Source organism: Thamnophis elegans, chromosome 2 (genome assembly GCF_009769535.1).
Source record: "Thamnophis elegans isolate rThaEle1 chromosome 2, rThaEle1.pri, whole genome shotgun sequence".
Taxonomy (NCBI): domain Eukaryota; kingdom Metazoa; phylum Chordata; class Lepidosauria; order Squamata; family Colubridae; genus Thamnophis; species Thamnophis elegans.
In genome coordinates this window covers 79,303,311-79,330,790 of record NC_045542.1, presented here as the reverse complement: position 1 = coordinate 79,330,790, position 27,480 = coordinate 79,303,311, and the positions used below count along the sequence as shown (strand labels likewise).

The following is a 27,480-nucleotide window of genomic DNA, read 5'->3' as shown; positions in this document are numbered from 1 at the left end:
TTGCTAACTTAGTAACATGGCTGTTAAGTGAATGTGGCTTCCCCATTGATTTTGCTTGTCAGAATGTCACAAATATTTAACACGTGGCCCTGGGACACTGCAATCATAAATAGGAACCAGTTGCAAAAGTGTCTGAATTTTGATCATGTGACAAAATCACATCAGAAGTGTGAAAAACGGTCATAAGTCGCTTTTTTTTCAACATGGTTGTAAATTCGAGCAGTCCCTAATGAATGGTTGTAAATTGAGGACTACCTATACATGATTTGGGAACTTCTAGAAGCACTGTGAAAAAGATTGCCGAGACACTAAGTATACTTTGAACCAAGAAATTTGGGAACCCCTTGCTTATTAACCTTAGTTTATTTTAGTAAACCGAGAACATTCTATATAGAATTTTATCCAAGCAGAGTTTGCCCAATTTCATAGAGGTTTTTTTATGTTATAAGTGCAGGAGTCAAATAATAAATAAGCAATGGCTTCATTTTTATGCAGCACCGAAATCCTTCACTCTCACCTATCACAATTACTCCCCCATTCAAACATTAGATAAGTGAAGTAAGAAAATCTAAGATCCATATATCAAGGGGATACCACAAAGTTAACTCTTTGGGACACTGAGGAAGTAGATGATTGCCATCTGAATTATATTTAAAAGTGTAATAGTGGAAATGAATTTGTTATTTACTTTCTTTTAGTGGGAAAAAAGATAAGGTAGGTCGTAACTTTAAGATAACACTGTCTGATTTCCTTGAAGTTGTTACACTTTCCAAAGGAATTAAATTTTTGACTGATAAGTAGTTCGTAATATAAACCATTTTGAATATTTGCAGCTGAATTGGGCAATTGTCAGAATTTTCAACCATAATTATGAATTTCATTATGATAATCTCAGTGTTCAAAATTATACAAAAATTGAAAGAATGCCTCAGGATTGCATTGTTTCAACTAAGTAGACTCAATTAAAATAAGTTCATCTAGCTGTAATTGAAGGACAAATCACCCTAGTTGTCTTCTATAAATCATAATCCTTTGTTAAAATATACCCGATCCAATTCTGGACTCATTTCTTTGATCTTAGCTTGTAATTCTGGCTCCAGACGTGTTACAGACATGGAACTAGGAAGAAAAAATAATAAAGTCATAACATATTATCCATGGTCAAGAAAACTTAATCCATTTATTTACTCTATTTATATATATTTATATATAAAATATGCAGCAGGAAATATCTTAAAATTTATAATCCTTTAAAATATGGCATAGTAGTTACTGGTTTTCCAAACAGCTTCTCTTTAATATTATCAAGATATGAAATATCTGTTCTGCATTGCAGAAAAGTTATTTCACATGTTATTTTGCTAAGTTACCTTCATATATGATATGATCTTAATGTAGCAGACAGGACAAACCATTATGATTTCCCTTGTATGTGAAAGCTGAGCTAGCAGGTCATGTATTATACTAAGCCTTTTAAATGTATTCTTAGATATTTGTCTCCCTTTCTACAAATGAAAGTTATAAGAACTGACATGAGAGGTATTTCTGTTCCGAGGTTGAACAGTCAATTTTTAGGAGGTTTTTTTTTTGTTTGGTTTGGTATTTGGCCAAATTGATTTTTCTCACAACGTCCAATTCCTCTCTCAAGGTTATGGTATAGAATTTGAAGTGGGTGAGGGGAAGCTTGCTTCACCTGATAGCTGAAAAAGAAAAGGAAGGGGGAAAAGGGATTTTTTGTGAATCTCCATTCTGGTATAAACAAAGGGACATCCCAGAAGCATGAAGTCCCCTTTTCCGGGACACAAAAGCAGCACCGTGGAGAATGGAGGAACCCCTCCAAGTGCAGAAAGGGTAGTGGCCTCTAGATTGCATGCAGTCAGGCAGAAAAACCGGCTGCAGCTGGTGACACCAATTTTTATCTCCTGTTTTGCCATTATGAGCAGCTTGTGCTCCTCCAATTCCCACCCTAATTCCTTTCTCCTAATTCTTTCTCCTGCCTTCCCTCCTGCTGAGGCTTTCACCAATTTTCTTTCTTACTGAAAATGCCTCCGCTCTCTTTCCTCCTCAAACTGATCTACCCTTTCATTATTCTTCCTCTGTCTGCTGCTGGCACTCTATCTATCCTTGATGCTATTTCTCCTGGAAGGGATTTTGCCATGTTTTTCTCCATTGGCTGCATTTTCTCTAGTCATTTCTTTTTCATAATTCGCTGATGTGCCTTTGTGCTTTTCTCCATTTTTTCTCTCTGCATCTGACTCTTCCCAAGCCTTTTACATCAGCATGCTATCTATACTTTCTCCCCAATTCATCCTCACAGATTTTTAATTTTATTTTTTTCCTAACCTTACTGCCAGTTCTAGTGTGTTGCGTTATGTTTCAAAAGAAAAGAAAAATTGCAGCATGTTTTCTATCAGTACAGTAGATGGAACTATAGCACTCAGGGTCACAGCACCATCTACTGGTGAAAAAAAAGCTGCAATTTTGAAATACTATTCCAAAAATTACTCCGCTAACCACTATTACAGTTATATAGGAAACAATGTGAAATTACAGCTGCCAGTTCTCTAGCTGTTCTTGGCCTACAGGTTCTTCATACATAGAATTCCTTCCAAGAATCTAGGATGTCATCATGTATGAACATTGTATATTTATTTTTAAACAAATGTATAAGGCTTTGTTCAGACGTACAACATTAAACATCCACCACAAACTCCCATAATGGGCATCCAATAAAAACAGACTTGCCACTTTATCAGTCCCATAGCAGTCTGGAGGGGGTGGTGGTGTCTTTAGGTGCTTCTAGAAAAGGTGTGGGAGCCAATATATCTCTGGAGTGATGATATTCTATAGGGATGGGGCCACCACTGAGAAGGCCCCACCATATCTGCTTCCTTGCTGTGCAAGGTAGATGTAACTGGGGAGAGGCGATCCTTTAAATAACCCAGCCCCCCAAGTCATGTAGGGTTTAAAGGTGATACACCAGCACCTTGACTGCACCTGGAAGCAAATTGGCAACCAACGCAGCTCCCTCAAAAGAGATGCAATTTAGGCTTTTGCAGAACTGTGTGAGCCACTGCATTTTGAAACTTGAACTTTCTGAAATTTTTAAAATGTAGTTTTTATAATGTAAGAACATTTATTTCTAAATTACGCCAATTTTAATGTTTCATATTATTGATGGTATTATACACTACCCAGAGCTTTTCTTCAAACCTTCTTCAAAGGAGATGGACAGTTAAGAAGTATGAAGTATGAATGAATGAATAAATAAGACCTGTGCAAACCTCACTTCCTTCTAGTACTGATGATATTATCTAGTTGGGTAATGAAATGTTTGCAAGAAAACAACCAAGTTCAGAGCACCAAGAATACCACAGTTTAACCCTGAACTCCAAATATTCTCTTCTATCGGAGATCTCTATGGATGATATTGCTGGCCTTCCTAGCTAAAATTAAGGTAAAGTTTATGACATATGATATATAAAATCAGGATCTGAAAATAACCTCTGGAAAAGCTATTGGAAGAGCAAACATTACTCTTCTTGTTTTTCTTACATTCAGGTTATAAAAGATAACTTATGGAATGTCCCTTTGTCATGCTCAGAGAAATGGAGGAAGGTATGAGGGCCAGAGCAAAAGGCAGATTTGCTACTGGAGTAGCAAAATGGAGACCAATCAAAGGTTTATTATAAAGTTATGATAGAAATAAGACAAATGGGGAAATGTGTACTTAGGATTGAAAAACATCGCTCTATGGTCTGAATTTGGGCAGGACTCAGATCATTGGGAATTAAGAGTACTTGTATTCCCCAGAGGAACATGACTATTGAATGAATTGGGAGCTTTTTGGAAAGCAATAAAGCTGCTTTCTCATTTTCATAGTCTGCATGGCATAATATCTCTCACCATAGAAAAATAGTCAAGAAGCAACTGTACCTTTTCTGTGGAAATAATGCACAGCACAGAGGTGTTGCGAACACCAAGCTGGAAGAGACAAAAGTTAGTATTTTTTAATGTACTCAGAGTTCGGATAATTTTAAGTAGAATCAACTTTGGCTTCTTGGAATAACAGTTTGTCACATTAGCACCCAAACAGTAATTCAAATGCCATAAGAACTGGTTATTTAACTGGAGCAGTTCATTTCCATCTCTGAATTCACACACATGGGTTATTTATGTGCCTGTCAATATCTGTACAGAAAGGTTTGTGGAGGGGGCCAAGTTCCCTTCCTGAGGCTGCAGAGAGATGGAACCAAGTGGGGTGGCAGGTCAGATTGTGTGGAATTCTTCATATGATCCTTGCGATTCACGTGGGTTATTACCTGGAGAAAAGTCTACTTTCATAAAGTGGTTGAAGAAAAAACTTTTTTTTCCCCAAAGGTTGAATTCCTATGAAGATGGGAGGTCAACAATGTTGAACAAAAGTGGGAGGACAAAAAAATAGCGTAATTCTGTCTGGGGAATTTGAAACGCCACATATATTGGCGTCGTTAGCATGGCTGTGGATCTGAAAAGGGTACAGTCGCAAGAGGAAATGTGTTATTACTGTGATTGTGGTTCTAGAAATGCATTTTATTACATGATCTTGCCTTTTTTCAAAGGATGAATATTTCAGGGGTTAATAATTAGGTAATGGAAAAGTACTAAATGAAGACTGCAATGCTTTAATGAACCGGTTTGTTAACGGTAGATACAAGTAATGAGTTTGCACAAGCAGCCTGTTAAAAAGGGGCAGTCTGTTGCTCAATGGATTTAGAACTGTACAGATAAAGTGGACAGTGAAAAAACTTGGTTATGGTTAACAGCAAGTACATTAAAGAAAAAAACAGAGTCACTAATCCTGGCTGCCCAAGAACAAGCTATCCACACAAATGCCATTAAGGCCAAAATCGAAAAATCCTCTGATGATGCCAAATGCAGACTTTGCAAAGAAGCTGATGAAACTGTTGATCACATACTCAGCTGCTGTAAAAAAATTGCGCAGACTGATTATAAATTGCGGCACAATTCAGTAGCACAAATGATCCATTGGAATTTGTGCAAAAAATATAATATTAAAACAGCAACAAACTGGTGGGAACATCAGCCTGAAAAAACTCAGCGAAAATCAGATGGTCAAGATCTTGTGGGATTTTCGCATAGAAACGGACAAAATACTGGCGCATAATACACCAGACATTACACTGGTTGAGAAAAATAAGGTTACAATCATAGACATCGCAATACCAGGTGACAGCAGGGTCAACGAGAAGGAACATGAAAAAATCGCGAAATACCAGGACTTAAAAATCGAAATTCAACGATTATGGCACAACCAGCAGTGGTAATTCCAGTGGTAATTGGCACACTGGGTGCTATTCCAAAAGCACTGGAATTACATTTAAAACAGTTAAAAATTGACAAAATCACCATCAGTCAAATGCAAAAAGCCGCACTGCTTGGATCTGCACGCATATTACAAAAATACGTTACGACGTCCTAGGCCCCTGGGTGGGGCCCGACTAGTAACCAATGCTAAATCCGGTGAAACAACTGGCTGCTGTGATACAATTGTATAATAATGTTAATCTTTGGTGAGATTCACAGCTTTTGGGGCTGGTTGGTAGCTCAACAGCTCGAGTCCTAACCAAGGACCTAGAAACTGTTAAGGTAACGTCGGAGGATATAAGCTGTTCCAAGTAGGCTGGTTTTTTTGTAGAATCAGAATGTTCAAGTCTGATAAATTTAAAATTTCCAAATAGATAGGTAGCCCTTTAGGTATTGCTCCAAGGGCTCCAATTACAATCAGGACAACACACAATTTATTTGTAGTCGCTCAACTTCAATTTGCAAATCCCAGTACTTTGTGATTTTTTCTTGCTGTTTATCTTCAATTCGTGCATCTCCAGGTATTGCAATGTCAATGAACCATACTTTTTTCTTTTCAACTATTGTTATGTCAGGTGTGTTGTGGGCCAAGTGCCTGTCAGTCTGAATTCTGAAGTCGCACAAGATCTTGACTTTCTCATTCTCTAAAACCTTCTCAACCTGATGGTCCCAGTGGTTTTTGCTGTACTCAAATCCAAACCTTTGGCACAATTTCCAGTGAATGATCTTAGCAACGCGGTCGTGGCATTGTAGGTAGTCAGGTATTTAGGTAATGCAGGATATAGGCAAAAATCATTTCTTATGCATCTAAGTTTCTGACCATAGGTGGAGGGATGTCACATTCATGGCTGCCCCCCTTTTTTGCATGCTGGGTCCTCAACACATGTGCAAAAGGGCAGTCTTTGGATTCTGGTGTTGCACTGCCTATGTTGCAGATTTTGACCCCTTGCTGTGGACACAGTGATGTGCTGTTTCCTCTGCTTTTCAAATATCTTCAGCCCAGATGAAGTCAAACATACTTTTAATTTGCCTTCATGATTTTGGTCTTGCTTTCAGTTGCTGGTTTAGTAAACACTCTTCCTATTGCTTTCTTGATATAGTTTACCTTAAAATCTTGAACTTCCTCAATTTAACAAAGTCAGGGAGTAAACATTCGTGTGGACAAATGACACAAAAGTGAACATCAGCATGAGAAATATGAACAGGTCACCTCTGAAATTTTTACTCACCAGAATCCCACTAATCCTACTTGAATGGGGGCACTCATCCATGGGAACCTCTGTGTTAAAAAAAGAAGCAAAATGATAGATTCAGTCTGAATTTATATACAGAGTTATTGGATAGAAAACTTTGAATGATACAAAAAATATAGGAGGAATGAAGGCTTAACTGAGTATATTTTATTGTGAAGGAAGGCCAATATATTGGATCTTGCAATATTTTATTACATTTGATACAACAAATATTGTGGATTTTGCAACAAATAGCCTTCTACATGCTTCTGAATTCTAACTTGCAACATGGCAATTGCATTTTTATAAAATTTCAAAGAAAGCACTATCATTATTTTTATAGGTATAAAAGCACAGGTAGTTCTCATTTAACAGCTGCAATTGGACCAACAGCTCTGCAGTGAACCAAAGCAGTTGCTAAATGAAAAAAAAAATCACATGACTACATCTGTTCTTTCCTTTTCCTCCCTCTGCTGCTCTGGAATGATGACTTCATTGCTTGTATAAACAGCAAGAAGGAAATTAATATTTGTATTTGCATTTACAAGAGATTTATAAGAAGGAGGTAGGAGGAAGGTTTATAAGAGAGTAAACAGACATACGATGGGGAACATGCAGGACCTCCATGGGATAGTGAGATCTTTTTAGGATAGTCCATGCCAGGCACCTAATGAATCCTGGAGCAGATTCAAAGGGAATTCCCCAGCCTTCTGGTGGGCAGCTCTGCTTAGTGGCTGATGAGCAACTGATCATTGGAGGTGAATGAGGCTGTAGATATTACTACCCTTGAGTTGTTTCTTTCTTGGGGCTAGTCCTAGTGGGCACCTAAGTTCACTAAGGCTTTCTGAAAAATGAACATCTAGAAATTATTCCTGGAACACTGGTGGAAGAAAAAAACAAGAAGTAACTGTGATCAAGCTTGGGTATATGCACCATTTTGTTGATAAAGATGAGGAAGCATGTTTATTTTTCCTCCTTTATTGCATCCATGGGGTGTTATTCAGCATTGTTTTTTTTGGGTTACCAACTCCTTATTGACATAGGTCTTGAGATGCCTCCACCTGACCTATAACCCATCTGTGTAACATCTGGTGACAAAATGCTGGGGTAAGATATCATAAGTATGATGATAACGCTTACTGGTATATTGCTACCTAGGCTGTAATGGAGATGCTACTGATGCAGTGATGCCTAGTGCTTGGAAGCAGAGAATTATCTCAATTATTTCATACATTTGGTTTCAGTGTCCAATTTCTATAACTATTTTCACCAACATTTGAATAGAATCTATTTTTTGTAATTTAAATCCATTCTTCTGTGGCCTGCATTCTGGACTTCCTTATATTTTATATAACATCCTATCAGATATTTAAAGACAGCTATAATATTCCCCCACAATCATCTTTACTCAAGGTATAACATACTCAATTACTTCATATTTCTTCAGAATGTTTCCTTTTAGTTTCCTGATTCTTCTTCTTGTTGCTAAAGAAGCAACAAGGAAACAAAAAAGGCAGAATGGCTCCCAAATTAGAGTCCAGCAGGGGAAAATGCATGTCAGAATTATACACTCTGATTTTACCATATAGATAAGTGTTCCTCAATGCTTTTGTTTTAGAAATATTTCAAAAAAAAGGCCCAAAAATATGAAACACATGCATTCGTTTCCTACATCAAGAATGTAGGGAACTCATTCCCCAAATAAAGTTAATAATCAATAGATGTAAGATTAAATTTCTAAGATTAAACTTACCTTCAATTAAACTATTCAGGCCACTTAAAAATAAATGCAGTTTCTGACCTAAATAACAAAAATGTGGTAATGTCTACCCCTTACATTAAGTGATCCATGTTATTTTGCAGAAATGTATATTTGAGAAGCGTTAGCAATTTTATAGTCAGTGAGGTTCACAATGTTGAAACAAAGAAGTGCACGTAGAATTGCTGGAGTTCTCCAAGTCACAAGAGGAAATATGTTATTTCTGTGATTGTGGTTCTAGAAATGCATTTTATTACATGACCTTGCCTTTTTTCAAAGGATGAATAATATTTCAGGGGTTAATAATTAGGTAATGGAGACTGAAGACTGCAATGGTTTAATGAACTGGTTTGTTAACGGTAGATACAAGTAATGAACTTGCACAAGCAGCCTGTTAAAAAAGGGCAGTCTGTTGCTCAGTGGATTTAGAACTGATCAATATCAAGTCTTATGATTAACTAACTGAACACTAATAATTCACCTGAACTTACAGTCAACGAAGCAGAGAATGGACAAGGGAGGAGAACCAGAAAATCATAAAGAGAGTTAAGAGTGTGTCAAAAGACAGTCACTAATGGGTTCGTTCAAATGTAAAAGCTGCTAAATTAGAATGGCTAATTAAATTCCACAATAAACAATGAAGTCTTAGCTGAACATGGCAACATCCTCTTTTTATTATTTCTTACAGCACACATTTGTGTTATCTTCTAGTAAGTAGAAGTGTAGAAATTAGGGACATTGTGAATCTGGAAGTAAAAGGAAATGTTTGGTAGCTCTTCTGAAGGTAGAAATACTTCAGGTATTTAGCATTACCATTGAAATAAATTACTGTATTCATGTTCTTGTCAGTAATTACTGACAATAATAAGCTCATATTTTACATCTGCTTGTGATAAATTTAAAAATGCTTTAATGTTTAAAACATTCCCTGATAATCCTTATTAATACTTTTTATAGTTGATCTATATTCATCTTCTCCAGAAACTTAGGACTTAATGTGTCCAAAGTAGGATAATATGAGCCTGGTGTTTTATGTGACTGAGAACTCTGGATTGATTTACCATCCATGGTTTCTTTTCTTGGTGATCCATAGAATTCTCAGAAGTCTTTTCCAACTTTTCAAAGTTCAAAAGCATAAATGCTCTTCCAACTTTCAGTTCCACAGAATGTCACATGGAATGCCATGGATTTCAAGATTCTGATCTTTGTAGATATAGACAAACAATATCATGGCATCTGAATATCTTTTCTAAGGCCTTCCACTGGTTGCTATTCCAAGTGTTAGTCTGCAGAATATTTATTATTTGTTCCTATATTACAGGTAGTCCTTGGCTTCAGCTTGTCATTTTATGGCTCTTTGAAGCAGTAGTGAAATTCAAAAAAATTCCCTACCGGTTCTGTGGATGTGACTTGGTCGGCATGTGACTGGGTGGGCAACAAGTAGGAACCTCACAGAGAGCTCAAAAACCGTCTATCTTACTTTATACAAAAATAACACAAAAACTACACAACTGACTCACACACAATGCAAAAGCAGCTGGTCTTCACACACACAATAATGTTCCAATGGAGCTGTTGGAGCTGCCGATGGACTCCGATAGCGAGGAACCCTATGAGTCAGCTATGGAAGATGTGGAGGACCCTTGGGCAGGGTTCTGACTCAGAGCAGGGACCAGAGAGGCTGGCTGGCTACTAGGAGGCGCCTGAGGCATGCAGCAGTGGGGAAGATCAAAGGGAGTTTGTCCCTGACACCAGGCAATGTAGGGCGGACAAACAGAGGCAGCAGTTACGGAGACAAACTCCTAAGAGATAATCAAGCCCAGGTGATTGTGGCTTGGCCCCTCCCAATATATATATATATATGAAGAGCCTTTGGGAGGAGTCCTTTTGCAGGACACAACCATTCGTACTAATCTGGAGAACTCCTTGTCTGGTCTGCCTTGTGTTCCCGTGTCTGTTGGAGTCTGGGTTGCTGCCAACTTCTTGCCAGTGAGTCGTGTGTGGGCTTTCAGCCAACAGGATTATAATTGCTGTGAATAAAGAGTGGCAAACAACTAAGCCTGTGTCTGCGTTCATTACTGGACAGAGGGGGGCCAGAACAGTTTCATAGTTATTGGTTATACTGCTGTTGTGAACCACTCATAATTATTTAAGATGGGAAGCCATGTGAATCTTTTAAATAAAATAAAATAAAATGGATCAGGAAAGAAATCTCTTTCGGAATATAGACTTACCTTTAAAAATGCCTTCTTTTCCAAAGTGTTCATTATAAACGGGGGAATGGCTAAAAGACAGTAAGCAAAAGTTTTGTGCTTAATAATTTCATGCAATGCTGTATGCTGCTTTAGGAATACAAATATTTTGACAGATGACTTAAAAGTTAAGCATTTCTTAATATGGACAGGAGAGAACAGAACCCTTAGCAAATCCTTAGAACAACTTCTAATAGCATAAAAATCTTATCCCTAGTATTTACTAACAGTAACTTATTGTAAGGCTTGCTCTCTTTCTCTCTCTCCCTCCCTCCCTCTCTCTCCTCTCTGTGTGCATGTAGATATATATAAATATGGGAATAGAAGTATGTTTACAACTACAGGACTAAGGGTAATAAAATCTAGTCTTCCTTTATGCATGGATGCTATCTAGATGACTTTGGGCCAACCATTCTTCTCAGTTCTATACTGGATAGTTGAAAAATGTTCATCTACCATTCTTAACTACACTAGTATGGTAGATGATGTTCCATATATTTCAGTGGACATAACCTTCACCCTGCACTTGATTGATTTGGGCTAAACAAATATATAAAATTGAATTCCAATGTTTGTCCTTTGGATATCCAGTGAAGAGTCCTTATTCATGACATCCGCTTGGCCTGTCACTGGTATTTTCACTTTCAGCTTTCTCTTTCCCATAAGCCATACTTTTAAAACCCAATATTTCTGATTCTACTAGTTCTTCATCAAGAAAGATTTGTTTCACATCTGTCATTCTTTTATTAACATCCTTTAAACATAGCCTATCCATAGAAGCAATCATCATTATTGATCCTGTTGATATTGTGGCTACTAATTTCTGGCCCCATTCTTCAAAGTTCTTTTTTAATATTTCAAATGTCAAAGTATTTTATAAATCCCAATCTTGATCAAGTTTAAAAGCACTGATTTTTGATACACCATAATGTAGATAACACATGTACACATGTTTCTTACAAGAGCTCCCTACAGCCTTAGGGGTAAGTGGCACTGCTATTGAGCTATCAATTACTTTCCTGAGGGAAGCACAACAGTTACCAGAAGTAGTTCTAATTTTTAAGAATTATTAGAAGAATGTTAGCATTTAAACTTAATGTAAGTTGGGACACACCCATTCCTGGAGCAGCCATGAGGATCCTTGAAACCACAACTTGCACAATAGCCTGTTGAGCAGCTTTGGATGATTCACCCAGTCTGTTCCCATTTTCGTCTGTAATGGGAATACCATACTTTAGTTCCCTGTTGGGTTTTTAAAAAAAGAAAAAGAAAGAACTGAGAAGATCATTGTTTCACTCTTAAAGGACTCCAAATGCTTACATCAATGTCCTTTCAAGGTTCAAGTCATCATTTCTCAAATTTTCGTGATCCTTCCATTGTGTGATGTTTAATAGGATCCATAGGATGTACAGAGTGACTTAATTGGCATCACACTATCAAGACATAAGCCTCTTTCCTTTGTGTATCATGATATTGCGTTTTAGATATACAGGTAGTCCTCGACTTACAACAGTTCATTTAGTGGCTGTTCAAAATTACATTGTAAAAAGTGACTTATGACTGTTTTTCACATGATTGTTGCAGCATCCCCATGGTCATGTAATCAAAATTCAGACCATTGGCAACTGACTCATATTTATGACGGTTGCAGTGTTCCAGGGTTGTAGAATCACCCTTTGAGAACTTTTGACAAGCAAAGTCAATGAAAAAACCAGATTCACATAACAATTATGTTACTAACTTAAGAACTGCAATAATTCACTGCGGCAAGAAAGGTAAAAAATGAGACAAAACTCACATCAACAGAAATTTTGGGCTCAATTGTGGTTGTAAGTTGAAGACCACCTGTTGTGGTCAATAAGACAGATTTGATAAATTGAAAACCAGTTCCTCAAATTTCAACAGCAGAACAGCTAATTAATATGTCTACCCATACATGTAACTGCATAGTTAACAATTAGAGAGCAACAATAATAAAAACATTTGAAATAAAAAAACCAACAGAAATAGCATAAAATAACATCTGAGAATACACACACACACACACACACACACACACACACACACACACACATTTTATCCACGCTATCAGGAGCCCAGTCTAGTTGGGGGGAAAAACAGCTTCTTAGTGCCTGGCAAAGCACCACTAGTGTCTTTTGGATATTATGTTCTACCCTTATTATTGTGAAGTTGCTTTGATAACACCCTATTCACCACTTCTCACATGCAGCAATTCCTTGAAAGAGGTACATTCCTGGATTGATTGCTGCTAGTAGATCTAAATGACAAGAATGTTTTAGAACAGTGGTTCCCAAACTTGGCAACTTTAAGACTTGTGGACTTCAACTCCCAGCTCTGCTGGCTGGAGAATTCTGGGAGTTGAAGTCCACAAGTCTTAAAGTTGCCAAGTTTGGGAACCACTGTTTTAGAAGACCAGCCTGATTTCCAAAGTTTGAAAAACAAACAAACATCTGTTTCGAAGGCAACTTGGAGAGTTAATGTAACTCTCGCAGAAAGTGAAGCTAAGTATTAAATAGAGGCAAACATTTCAAAATTCTTTTTCATTTAACTTAAAAATGAGGTATTTCATATGAAATGCATGTTTAGTGTGTGTGTTTATTTTGGAGAACGCAGGCAGTTATAGTAACTGCTGCCAAAAAGCCCTGGAGGTCACATGCTACAGTTTATCTTACCTTTGCCTCATTAACGGAATATTAATACAATTTGCAGCAGCTACAGCAGCAAAAGGAACAAAACGTCCTATAAGTGGTGAAACATGCTGTGGAAAGAGAAGAGAAGGTCACCTGAATATGGCTAATCCTGGTTAATTTTTTTTAATTTAAGAATTTTGACTTAAGCCATGAAGAACAGCAGCCAAAAGTCTAACAGTAATACTATTTTATGACCAGCTGCCTGAAGAATGCAGATCAAAATAGCAGAGAATGTGCTGTAACTGTGTCTCTTGGTATTTAAGTATTTTACAAGGAATTAAGGAGTTTCCCCCACATTGCATTTTTCTGAAAATGCACTGACACTGCACTATCAATGAACCCAGAAAGCAGAACCAGTTTTTTTCCACTTAAGCAACAGTGAACAGTTACTGTAACTTCAGTGAGTTTCTTTTCCAAGAAAGAGCCTGCAGCAACTTAGTGACTGATGTTAGTATTATGCTATTTTGTTTTGTCAAGGAATCACAATGTATTCTTTTTTTTTTCTTGCAAGACAAGTTCTTTTTTTATCTGATTTATGAAGTGGACAGCAAAGATTCAGTCTATATCTATATCTCTATATCTATCTATCATACATCTATCTATCTATCTATCTATCTATCTATCTATCTATCTATCTATCTATCATCTATCATCTATCATCTATCATCTATCTATCATCTATCTATCTATCTATCTATCTATCTATCTATCTATCTATCTATCTATCTATCTATCATCTATCTATTATCTATCTATCTCTCTATCTATCTATCTATCTATCTATCTATCTATCTATCTATCTATCTATCTATCTATCTAGGATTTCGAAGAATGTAACTTAACTTTCAAGAGCCAACTGTATTTATGGGCATCAGCTGTTTGCATATTTTCAGTACAAATTGTATTCTCTAAGGCAGGGGTGTCAAACTCAATTACATTGAGGGCCTCATCACATCAGCATTGTGTTTGACCTTGGAGACCAGGGTGGGTATGGCAGGGTGGGCATAGCCAGCTCAACATCACTTGTGTTGGGGGCGCCTGTGGAAGCCCCAATCTCCATTTTCAACTGCAATGGCTTCCTGCAACCCTCTGCCAGTGAAAACAGAGCTCAGGAGGGCTGGCAGAGACACCACAGGCTAATCCTTTGCTGTTTCCAGGGCAGCCCTGTGAGCCAGATCTAAGTGCCCTGCAGGCTGGATCTGGCCCAGGGCCTTGAGTTTGACAGCCCTGCTCTAAGGCATTGTGTCCGATGACACATTTATTTACTATTTATATTTGTATATATATATGCAATATATGGAAAGGTGCACATATATAAACACGGTAACAGAAGACTACATATTTGTTTGTCTCTGATATCTAGTTTTCTGATTGCAGGGAAGATATATGCATAGGTTACTACTCAGTTTATTTATTTTATTTATTTATTAGAAAATTTATATTGCTGCCTATTTGCACATGGTGACTCAATGCACCTTACAGGGGTATAAAAACATGATATATATTAAAAAAATAATCAAACAAATTAATAATCATCACCCCAGAAACATCACGCAAGCCATTTAATGGGCTCCATCTTGCTCTGGGCTCCCTAGGCCCACTGGCAGAATCAGGTCTTCAGCACCTTCTGGAAGAGTGTTAAAGTGGGGGCCATTCTACTATCTGGGGGAATGAGTTCCAAGGAGAGGGAGCCACCATGGAGAAGGCCCTTCTTCTGGGTCCCATCAGGTATATTTTCCTAGGGGATGGGACTGCAACATTCCTTGCCTCCCAACTCTAGTGAGTTGGGTAGATGTGACCGGCAAGAGACAGTCCCTCAGTTAATTTCAGTTAAACCAAGAAACTGAATATGGAGGATCTATAAGGTCATTCAGCGATCTTATCATAACACAAATAAGAACAAATGCATTTTTTAACCAATCAGGTTCACCTTATGCATATAAAAATGTTATATAAAATACACAATAGTCTCAAACAAGGAGAGAACAATGGAAATACCTTTGTGAGTGCATTAAGTCCTAGAGCAGTTGCAACAGCACCTGTGGTAGCAGAAACATAGGCCGTTCCCAGCTGGCTAAAACAAAAATAGGAGTGTTTGTATTTGTATAAGAACCACATGCTCTAAGTCTCAATTTTTTGATTCTATACACATACCTGGCATAGTACAACCTATTTTATGGCAGCAGTAGAAACGTTGCCAAAAGATAAACTAGGGCAACCAACTGGCTGGTAAGTTTTCTTTACCAGAGTTTCTAAAGTCCCTTTTCAAGGACAATAGGGACTGATAAAACAATGGAGAATGTGGATATTGCCCTTAAAAAAAATTATGCTGCTTTCACTGAGTTATCTTAATGGACTCACTTGCTTTATTATAACTCTGCCTAATCTTTGCAACATAAGCACTTTTAATAGCTCTCTGAATTGGTCAATTGGATGTGGATTTTTTCCCCTGCATTACTTCTGAATTATAAAATACTTTCCCTTCCTTCCATTTTCTCCTCTTTTTTTAATTTAATTCACATACTTCTCTTTGATTTGATCTCCTGAAATTATTAGTTGACCCTTTATTTTATTCATTAGTTGTATAAGTATAAGTATGCTACATTCAAAGCAATGGGATATATGCAGCTTTATTTTAGTCTCACAACTCTTCTATAGGGTAGGTTTGGCTGAAAGGAAGGGTAAAGCTCAAAGTTATGCAGTAAATTATTATGACTGTAAGTTTGAGTCTACTTTTCCATTATTCTAATTTGTGCTTTAATAACTTTTATTGGAATTTTTAATGACTAGATGACTAAAACTTGTAGAAAACAGATATCTACATTGAGCTTTAAAATGTCATGGCTCTGTGGCAGATCCATTCTCAGAATTCTTTAGTTTAAGTCCAGGAGTATATTTGGGAGTATATTTGGGTTGACAATTCATATCCAACTTTCCCAAGAGTGGTAGGAAGCCATAACCTGACAATTACATGAGAGCTGAGCTGTATAATTTGAGACCCAGAGTTATGTATGGCCCCTAAAAACCTTTGATGGGACACCTAGTAGTCACCCAGAGTTTGTGCTAATTGTAATTTTTAGATGGCAGAAGGAGGAAATTATTCAGAGGAGTGTTACCATAATAACTATATAATTCATTCAATTTAAACTTTTTAGGTCAGATTTTGGTCTGGCCTTGCCTCCTTGGAATGTAGACCCTGGCATGTATCTCAAAAGGCCAAGTGTGACCTGTAGCCTGTGCAGCAATACTTGGCTATATCTTCTATAGAAAGTGGCTCAAGTAATCTAAACCTACTTTCAAGAAAGTGATTTAACACAATAGATATTTTCACAAGAGCTGGAAGACACACTAGCCTTACAATACTGCAAGGCCAATGCAAGGCCAAGTATGCTCCCATTGAAGATTAGACGGCACTTAGGAAAGATACTTCAATCACCTTGGCGCAAGCATAGCACCTTGACTTACTGAAGATGATTACTTCCTAGCAATATACTCCAGGCAGCTTTGTTCAAAATTTAAATGCAGCTCCTGTCTATTTGTCTAATATCTCTAAGCAGTCTCCTTATATATTCTACTTCTATATTCCCAGGCACCAGTTCACATTTTTAAATTACAGAATATTTAGAAAACTCTCGCTGAAGTTAGGAACATCACAAAATATAACAGTCAGTTGCACACGGCATTTTGAAGTGTTCTGATTTGCATCAGCTGAAATTCATAATGAATGACTTAGAATGCATTAGTCACCTAATTAGTCTTTTTAACAATGCAAATGATCTTGCGGGATGGTCAACATGCAAAAGAATTGTGTTTAGTACCAGACAGGAATAACTTGACAGTCATGCATCTAGTAGCATTTTGTATGCTGATAATATTTACGTGAAGGGCTTTAAATGTTTTAAATGCACTATATGCTTGTTATATATTACTGTTATTGTAAATTAGCATCACTTCTATTTTTCCCCATTATAGTTTACCTTGTGCTTATATGTCGTCACGTCAAGCCATTCTATGAAAGACCACATTGCAGATTTAATAATAATCTTAACAAAGCAATTTATGATCCATTATCATTATAGTGCTGAAAGCCATTCAGAAAAAGCAGAGAGCTATCTTGTCCAGGGCATGCAATTCTCAGAAGTGTGCAGATCTGAAACAACTTGAAATCTACAATGATTTGGCCCTTCCTTTCTGTATCATGGTGATAATTACCATGGCTTTTCTTTTCTTTCTCTTCCCTTTTATGGGAGATTCTTTAAACATCACTATATTAAATCAACAAACCAGCATAATCAGGTCTATACTGATTCAATAATATCATAGTAATTTAAAACATACTCTTAAATCCATAGCAATTCTAGTGGCACAATATTTTCTACACAGTTCATGTTAAGCTTCATATTAGACCTAGCTTTTAAATTAGAGCACGTATTTTATTCAACATACTTGAATTATCTGCTTGGTGCATCTTGATGGCTTTACCTGACATTAATTGGAGCATCTCCACTCCTGTTGGTATAATTTACAATGGCATTGAAGGACTGATTAATCCATTGCCAGAAGACCACAGCTGGAGTTGTTCTTGGAAGAAGGAAAGGTCAGTTATTTTTTTTTTATAAAGTTTGATATGCGCTCAATCTGAGAAAGTAACAAAGTAGATAAAGTACTGTAGTGTATTCATATTAAATCTATCCAGATGATAATGAAGTTTCATCCTTTAAACATAATTTAGATCAGATTAACTCAAGAGTGAATCAAATTATTTTGGGCAGAGCCAAAAAAACTTATTCTGAACTATCGAAACAACTAAGCTAGGATTACTTCACAGAAGAATGGTGTTTGCCTACTCAAAATGCAGGCAGGTTAAGTGCATATACATGTCTTAAGAAAAATGTTACAGTTTGAATATAGTCATCACTTACCTTATGGGGGTCAGAGGGAGAAATATCTCTGCTACTTCCTACAATGTTCCTTTCTAGTTTGCTGCAGCCAATGTCAGAAATGCACACTATGGGGTAATCTTTTGAGGATGGAGTGCCCAAATGTTTTTTGTAGCTTGTTAAACTTTTAATAAAGCATTTCTTCCTTTACCTCAGCTCTAAATCTAGTGCAGTTTTTAGAACAGTTCTGGAGCATGACAGGAGAATGATGGGAGTGTTTGAATTTTTGAAGACCCAAAGCCTCTATTATCCTCCTTCCTATGTTATCAGAGTACTAATTTAGGAGAAGGAATCACAGCAGAGATTTGGGCTCCCACAGAAAAATTCCTGGCACATCTCCTTTATTGCTCATGAAAAGAGAAGCCAGCTGTGGCCTGAGCCTCTGAGAAGCTCTTTTAGAATTATTCCAAAGAAAGAGAAGTGTTTGATTCATCTTCTCCGTTACTGTAACAGAGTGTTAATTGTTGTTCATTTAGCAATACTTTATAGAAAATTAAGCTAACAGACAAAATTTGCCCATATTTCAAATGCTTAGAAGTAGGAAAACATAGTTCTTTTGTTGTTGTTGTTGTTTGTTTGTTGTTGTTGTTAAATCCAGATAATATACAGATATGCCCCAGAAGTACAAATCCTTACCATTAAAAAGTAATAAAGCATAGATGAATAACACATTCTGAAGATGAACTGACATGCCACTATTAACAATCCCTAGACTAGACCTCAACAATCCATTCTGAATTCCCCTTGTTAGCTGCTTTAAATAGTTTCACTAATAGGATGGGAATGTGGACACCTCATTGTAAATGTCAGATAAAAGACAGAATTATTCGAAGCTTGTGTCATAACTAATCCAGAGAAAACTGTTTATCAGTACAAACGAGGAAATCATTAGTAAAAAGTCTACAGAGATTCTCAGTCATCTAGGTCATGGTTGTCCCAAATGTCTTTTTTCAAGAGGCAAATGGACTTTCTGGTTTTTCTTTGAAGTTGCTTCTTATCCAAGAAGCTTCTTCAGCTCTGGCTGAAGGATTTCATTCCCCACCATCCAGTCAGAACTGAAGAAGCTTCTTGGATATGAAGTGAAATATCTTCAAAGAAAATCCAGAAAGTCCAGTTGCCTCTTAAAAAAACACCTTTGGGACATTAGTAAAAAGGCAAAGTGTTCCCTTTAGCAGTCTTTCTAACCCTTCAACATATGTCTCTGCCTTTTAAAAAGTTCTTTATTCTGTTCACTATCATTTATCAGTAATTTAAGATTACTTACCTATAAAATGTCATCATGAAACCAGTAATTGTCATGTTCATAGGCACCTGAGCAGACATGCGGCCAATCAAAACCATCTTTTCACCCGTATCTGGATGGAAGGCTGAATCATAGACATATTTTGCTCTCCACAGTTCATCTTCTGTCAGCCCAGGGGCCACAATGCTTTGCCTTATGATTAGCAAAAATATAAATAGTTTATCATTAATATAATACTACCAATATTTTAGTTCCCAAAGGTTAAGGAATATTTTTTAGGTATAATAATATACCCATGTAATAAACTCTATCACTCATTCGATATTTATATCTGCTCTTTTTAAAATTATCAAAACTATATGATTTCATAACCATTGAAGGAAAATATGCACAGTTTTCTCTATCCAGGTAGTACTCGACTTACAACAGTTCGTTTAATGGCAGTGTGAAGCTTTAATGGCACTAAAAACATGACATGACCATTTTTCACACTTATAACCATTGCAGCTTCACCATGATCATGTGATTTACATTCAGATGCTTGACCACTGACTCACATTTATGACGGTTGCAGTGTCCTCCAGGTCAATGGGGAAATCAGATACAACTATGTTACTAATTGAAGAACTGCAGTAATTCACTTAACAAATGTGGTGAGAAAAGTCGTAAAAAAACCCTCCCTAAACAAATTTCTCATTTAACAACATAAATTTGGGCTTAATTGTGGCCATAAGATGAAGACTACCATAACTGGTGCTTCCTTTTCATCTCTAAAATACCTCCAATGTGAAAATATTAGCATTTTTAGATTTTCCAATTGCCTCCTAGTTCATTGTTTCATAATATTAACTCCTAGCTCCTGGGGCCTAACTCCTGAATTCTAAAAGTAATTTTTTAAACTTACAAAAGGACTAATTTTTCCTAGACAAATGATTTCTCTGACCTTATTACAATATTCTTAGAATAATGGTAGATCTAGCGATACTGGAATAAAACTGGGGGGAGAAAACCCAAACCATACCTGTAATCGTGCACAATTTTTTTGGCTTTTTCTAATTGTTCATTGGGTAACAATATATTCCTAGGATCAGTAACAGTGAAGAAATGGGTAGCACGTCCAACAAATGTGCTTTGATCCCAGCGAGGCTCTTTGATATTGATGTTTAATGGTATATCTCCCGACATGTTTCCAAGAACACTGAATGTAAAACAGAGATTGAAGTGTGTTTCAGTTTCAGAGTTGTTGACATTTTTATTTCTCTTACATCAATTAAAAAATGGCTCTCTCACCGATCTCTGAGACCTTGTTAGAATGTGGATATAAAGAAAATCTAACTGTGGAGCAATTCTACACTCCTCCCTGCCCAATTTCCAAACAACTCTCATGATTCAATCGCCATCCACTTCTGCAGAATTTTCTGCCAACAAGACATCAATTGCAATGGGGTAAAATACAAAAGCAACTTTTGTAGAAATATATGGGCAAAAAAGGGGATGGTAAGGTGGCTTCAGTGTGTTCTGATAATTATCTGCCTAGATCAGGAGTTTCAAATTCAAAGCTGGCAGGCAGGATCTGGCCTGCGTGGTGGTTAGATCTGGCTCATGGAGCTGCTCTGGAAACAGCGGAAGACCAGCCCATGGTGCCTCTGCCAGTGAAAAAGGAGCTCGGGGAGGGCCATGTGCAGTCCTCACAAGCTCCGCTTTCTCTAACAGGGAGGGTTGCAGAAGTATGTCACAGCCAGAAGCGGAGCTCGAGAGCCTGTTTTCACTGGCAGAGTGCTCAGGCCACCTCAGGCACCCCCTACACAAGTGACATTGAGCTGGCCATGCCCACCGTGGCCCACCTGAGGTCAAATATAACTCTGATGTGGCCCTCAATGAAATAAGAGTTTGACACCCCTGGCCTAGTGCCTTAGTCATATTTATGACCTTGTAGTGGAGAGTGGAGTAGAATCAGACAATGTAGAGAATTTGAAAAATAGCAGCAGATCGCTTAACTCTCCTTCAACCCACAGACTGAATTATTTGAAATTTTGAAATGGGTCGCTTTTATTTGCAATATCTATTTATTACAATTCTAATTCATTTTGAGAATCCTTACTAAGATTTATGCAGAAAAATATACCAATGCATTTTAGTATAAACGTTTTCATTTACTATTACTCCTCTTCTTAATTGTTGATATATTGCCACAACCTCATTGAAAACCACATAGGAAGACTATACATATATTTTCCTTTATAATCTGCTTTTAGGGCATTTCACTTTAGCTTTTGTCTTCATTGCCAAAGCAGCATTTAAAACTCTCCATTAATCCAATTTACTAATCTTGTTAGTCAATCAGATATTGCATGTAATCTAATATTCATGCAAAGTACTTTAAAAGTCCAAACAAATTTATATTCATAGTGTTTGAGGCCAAGCCAAAATTTTTAGGCCAAAGATGCTTTCTTAAAAGAGAGGAATACGAAGAACTTTTTGAAAAGCTCATTTCACTGTAAGATTAGCTGATGCTGTTTCCCAACTTTCCCACTGCTTACTTAAAAAAATTAATATTTTTTTCTTGTGTATCAGGCAATCATAAAATTATTTGCTGAACAAGGGCTGTGCAGCCAATCAGATATGCTTATCTGATATGGTGGTTAATGGCAAATAAGCCAAATAAGAGTGGAAACACAAATCAGGCTTCTGAGATTGATCACATGAGAGGTTTCTAACCCTTGCCTTCATTTTCTTATTATATCCAGGATAATCAAGTCACACACATAGGATCACTCTGGATTGAAAGGAGGGAGATTTTAATTTTGTGACCCATTGTTCCCAATGCACAGATTAGCCTTCCCTTTCAGCAGTCCTAATCAGAGATTGTTCAAAAGTCATGGAGAAATAGGAATCAAAATATAGGTGGAAAAATAATGGCCTTAATTAGATAATTAGGGTTGAGGGGGACTCTAACTTTATGATGGGATAAGGAGTTTTATAAAGTACACCTTTCTAACACATTCTACACAAGAACACAATTTTCTTCCTAAAAGCTTATGGAAAAAAGCCATGGTGCAACAGTGATTATAATGCAGTATTGCAGGCTAATTCTGCTGACTGCCAGGAGTTCAATCCTGATCAGTCCAAGGTTGACTCAGTCTTCCATCCAGTAAAATGAGGACCCAGATTGTTGGGGGCAATATCCTGACTTTGTACACTGCTTAGAGTGAGCAGTAAAGCACTATGAAGCAGTGCATAAATCTAAGTGCTATTAAAGGTAAAGGTTCCACTTGCACATATGTGCTAGTTTTTCCCAACTCTAGGGGGCGGTGCTCATCTCTGTTTCAAAGCCAAAGAGCCAGTGCTGTCCGGAGATGTTTCTGTGGTCATGTGTCCAGCATGACTAAATGCCGAAGGTGCACAGAACACTGTTATCTTCCCACCAAAGGTGGTTCCTATTTTTCTACTTGCATTTTTACATGCTTTTGAACTGTTAGGTTGGCAGAAGCTGGGACAAGTAACAGGAGCTCACTCCATTAATTCGAACTGCTGAACTTTCTGATTGACAAGCTCAGCACTTAGCCACTGAGCCTTGTGCTGTTACTATTGCTAAAAAGACTATGCAAGAAAAGGCATAATTGCATACTTTCTTCCTCAGCTCAATTCTAGGAATGATTAGCAGCAGAAGAGCTTCGGGGAAAAGATGTAAAATGCAAAGCATTAGGATGCCACCAAGTAGATTCAGTTTTACTCCCTACTTAAATCCAGAAACTCATGCAAAGATTTGAACCAGACATTCACTCTGTGCTCAATCCATTTCACAGTACTGCTAGGAGGATGAATTGAGAGTAGACTCTATCAATAGAACAAATGGGTTATACTGAAAATGCATTATATATAGAGAGGGACATATAGCAAAAATAAATAAAATATAAAAATAAAAGACAAATCTTGAGCTTGAAAGTAATGGAGAATTGTAATAAGATTTTAAACCTTATTTATAGATCAACAATGTATCTATAATGAAATAAATTGTAAGCTTCATGTAGCAACACTTCTTTAAATAGAATTAGATTGAACTTTTTGATGTTCCCACACAACTATTTTTTAGAAATTATGAGCACACATCAATTGATGCATGTATCCATCCCATCCCATCCATCCATTCATCCACCCATCGGAACATTGAAGTACTCCTTTCACTGAGTGCTTATGAAAGTAGCACAATGAACAGAGCCTAGATGAAATTATACATGTGAGTATAATCTACTAACTTCTGTAATACATGTACACTCTATGAGCACCCACACAAACACAAACTGGTAACAGGCAAATACTGTATTCAGTCTAGAAGCATATGAGATGCACAATGTTACAGTAAGACTGTTCATGCATAGATATGTGGAAAGAGGTAAGAGGAGGGCTGGAAGGTGCCATGCAAACTGAAAAAAAAAACCCATTTAACAATATCAAAAGAAGTTCTTTATAGACCATCTTTTCTGAAACAGCATTTTCAAGTATTTGGATGCAGGCATACGGTGTTTTGCATATCAGATAGTTGGTCTCATAAGAAAATTACATGAATTCATTTGCAAAATTTCATTTTTTGGGGTAAAAGACTCTTGGATTTTCTTCTAGGCAATCTGCAGTTTCATATGCATGGAATGTACATCAGCAAGATTAGCTGGTACCCAAAAACGCATATTTTTTCTGCTGAGAAATAGAGGTATTAAGGAGTTATAAAGACATGACCCGAGATTTGGGTGGCATGGGTATTTGCAATATGATAACGTCAAGGTTAATGTGTTTATTTAATCATTATGTTAGACATGCCATACTGAGAATTTAGAATAGATAAAATCAATGTTGTGGCCAAAAACACTTTTTTGGTTCTCAACAGAAGAAGCATTTAATAGAAGAGAAATAATAGGTAAACACAAGTTATTGTGATGAAACTAGAATTTTATCAAGGGGAATACAAAACAAAAACAAGAGATTGTTTGTGTAATCTTAAGAGATATTATATAAAATAATGCACCAAATGAATTTTCTAGAATATACAAAGGACTTCAAATTTATCATGAAAATGTCAACAATAAGAAGGGACATTTTATCATGTGTGGTTGGCATGCTGGCTAGAGAATTATGGGAGTTGAAGAAGTCTACAGCTGAGGTTGAGAAACACTGGCATAGGCAAATCTCAAAATCTCTTCCTCTCTCCCTCCCTTTCCATCCATCCATCCATCCATCCATCCATCCATCCATCCATCCATCCATCCACTCACCCACCCATCCACATATCTATCATCTATCTATCTATCTATCTATCTATCTATCTATCTATCTATCTATCTATCTATCGTCTATCTGTCTATCTATCTATCGTGTGTATACACACCCACACACCCCTTGGTTTGATTGTGTTGCTGCTGTCAAGGAAGGAGGTGGGATGGTGTTTTTTTATTACATGGTGGAGTTTTTAAATTTTTTAATTTAAACTGCCCAAAGTCACCTGCATGAGTCGGGCAGTTATATACATTCATTTAATAAATAAAAATAAATAAGAATTCTGTTGTGAGGCACCATACCTTGAATTTGAGAAAGGTAATATATAAACAAAGAATGTGTAAACCACCAATTGTTTTCTATAGCATTTAATTCCAATGCCATATACTTCTAGACTGCAAAATTTTGAAATCAGGTTCTGCATATTAATTATGCATTGCTTTAAAATAATGAATAATATTGGACAAGTCAATACTTGAAACCCAGACTTTTCTATTTAGATATTATTGTTGACAATGGTAATTAAAATTGTGCAAGCCTGTTACTTGCATTACTGGCTTTCTATCAGAAGACCACAGAATGTATTTTAGACAAATCAGATGTAAGTAGCCTGCAGTAATCTATAGCAGCCGGTAGGGGAAATTTAATAGTTTGATCATCAGCTTCATTGGGTTATATGGTCCAGGAATTGCAATTCCAATGGTTAAAGGAAGGCTGCTCCACTGGGCAAGGATGGAATAATGGCCTTTTATCTTGTCAAATTTTATTATGCAAATTAAACCAGTCTAAATGAGCTAATTGTGGACTGAAAGATACTGAAATAATGACTGACGCTCATCATGGAGACATTTCCTTGCCACTACAGTGATTTCTGGGATAACCAAAAGGAGAAAAACAAATAAGGATGCAACACTCCTAACATACTAATCTGAAGAGTTTTGGCCATTATGTTACCGATATAATTATTCAGTAACATTACAAAGGTTGCATGAAATAGTCCCAAGATAATTAGGGATATGCAACAGTTTCCAATGGAGGTTTACTGAAAGACCCAAGGGCACTTGCTTTCTTTAAGAAAACTCTCCCAGTTTTTCCATCCTTACAACTTGAGTAAAGGTATCATTCAGAGTTCTGAAGATGGGCATTCTAGATTCCCATGTATCAACTGAGCAAAACTATTCTGTGTGTAATCATTCAACCAGTCTCAGTTCAAGAGCTCAGGTAACAGCTGAGAGATAAGGATAGCACTACACATCATTACACACACTAAGGGTCTCTTTGTGTGTATGTATGTGTGCTGAGGGGGGAAGAATGTTGTCATTTCATTTTTTTTTTAATTGAAAGATGCTTTTTCTGCCATTTAACCGCCTCAGCAGATTTTCCTGTAATTTCCCCACAATGCACCAGGAGAAGCATATGCACCAGTGGGAATCGGGGATCAGAAACATCAACAAGATGCATTTATGTTCATGTGTAGGTCAGGGGAAGGGGGGAAGATCCTGATGTAACCTAGCAACAGACTACAGCCTGTGGACAATGCCTATTGCTGAGGCAGCCTCCTCACCAGAGCAGCCATCTTTTGCATGTAACTTAAGAGAGATATTTCATCATTTTCCCAGGCATTTCCAGATGTTAACATAGGCAACAGAGCCTGCCAGCACAGCAGCTTCCAGCCTCTCCAGTTCTTTCCTCTGCAGTGCCCTTCTCTTATCAGCTGCCAGGGCTTGGAAGGGGTGGATCTAAAAAATCTTATTTTATGGCTTTCGTATTTCATTTTCTAGGTTGCCCGTGCAAACGACTTTACCCTTTTTATTTTCCCTTTCTAGCGGTATGGAATTCCAAACGCACACCAACGCACAGATGCAACTCTGCATGGTTCCCCCCCCCCACCCCGGAAAATCATCATTCAAGAATCTTATCTCTTGCATTCCTTCGACACAAAATCAGGGCGATGAAAACGGGAACGGCCTCCCAATTCGCCTCTCCCTAAATTTCCTCCCTCTTCCTACGCCGATTTCTCGCCATGCGTCCTTGAAACAGATCGCTCTTCGGAGCATACGGACGCTAAGACTGTACCCTGGCTGGAAGGGGCCTTTCTACCAGAACAGCCAAAGCGGCGAAGGGGTCTAGGGACATCCTGCGCCATTTCAGACAGGATCCCGGCTCAAAAGAAACATCCCCGCTTCTCTTCCCGGCATTCATTTTTGGGGTAGGGGGGGGGAAAGCGTGTGAGAGGCAGGCATAACCTCCGGCCACAGTATGCAACGACCCAACTAGAGGCGGCTTTTCTTATTTTTATTATATATTTTCCATCCAATAAACTCCAAATTCGTTATATAAAAAAAACTCCGCCTGCGCTCCCTTTTTCCCCTTCCATGCCCAAAAATTGGGTGCATCGTTTTGGAGGGAATGGCGATATAGGGACACCCTTCTCCTTTAAGCGGCCGGCTGCTGCTGCTGCTGGATCCTAAGGCTGAAGCAAGGCAGCGGGGACCGGGACGAAGGCATGCGCTTTGGATTGAGGGGTACTCACGGCGCCCACCCCGTGCGCCCTGCTCGGCCGGCGATTCCCGCGCGTCAGCGTCGATTCCTCGCCGAGCCCTCCCGTCAAATCTCACGAACCCAGCCGAAGCCCGCCGGAAGAAATTCAGCCGCTTGCGAGCAAATGGCAAGGCGGGCAAGGCAAAGGAGGCGAGGGAAGGCGGGGT

At 37.7% G+C, this 27,480-nt stretch overlaps 1 protein-coding gene across 1 annotated transcript; it reads right to left on the bottom strand.

The window, feature by feature from the left end:
- Positions 1 to 444: 444 nt before the first annotated feature.
- SFXN1 (sideroflexin 1) lies at positions 445 to 27,480 on the bottom strand. The gene is made up of 11 exons (XM_032210733.1): positions 27,306 to 27,480; positions 20,526 to 20,702; positions 19,526 to 19,696; positions 17,804 to 17,902; positions 15,320 to 15,395; positions 13,304 to 13,389; positions 11,725 to 11,852; positions 10,593 to 10,642; positions 6,597 to 6,646; positions 3,937 to 3,984; positions 445 to 1,119 (listed from the first exon to the last, which is right to left on the bottom strand). Exons 2-11 carry the CDS (start codon positions 20,687 to 20,689, stop codon positions 1,023 to 1,025), a joined length of 969 nt encoding a protein of 322 aa, XP_032066624.1. The 5' UTR covers positions 20,690 to 20,702; positions 27,306 to 27,480; the 3' UTR covers positions 445 to 1,022.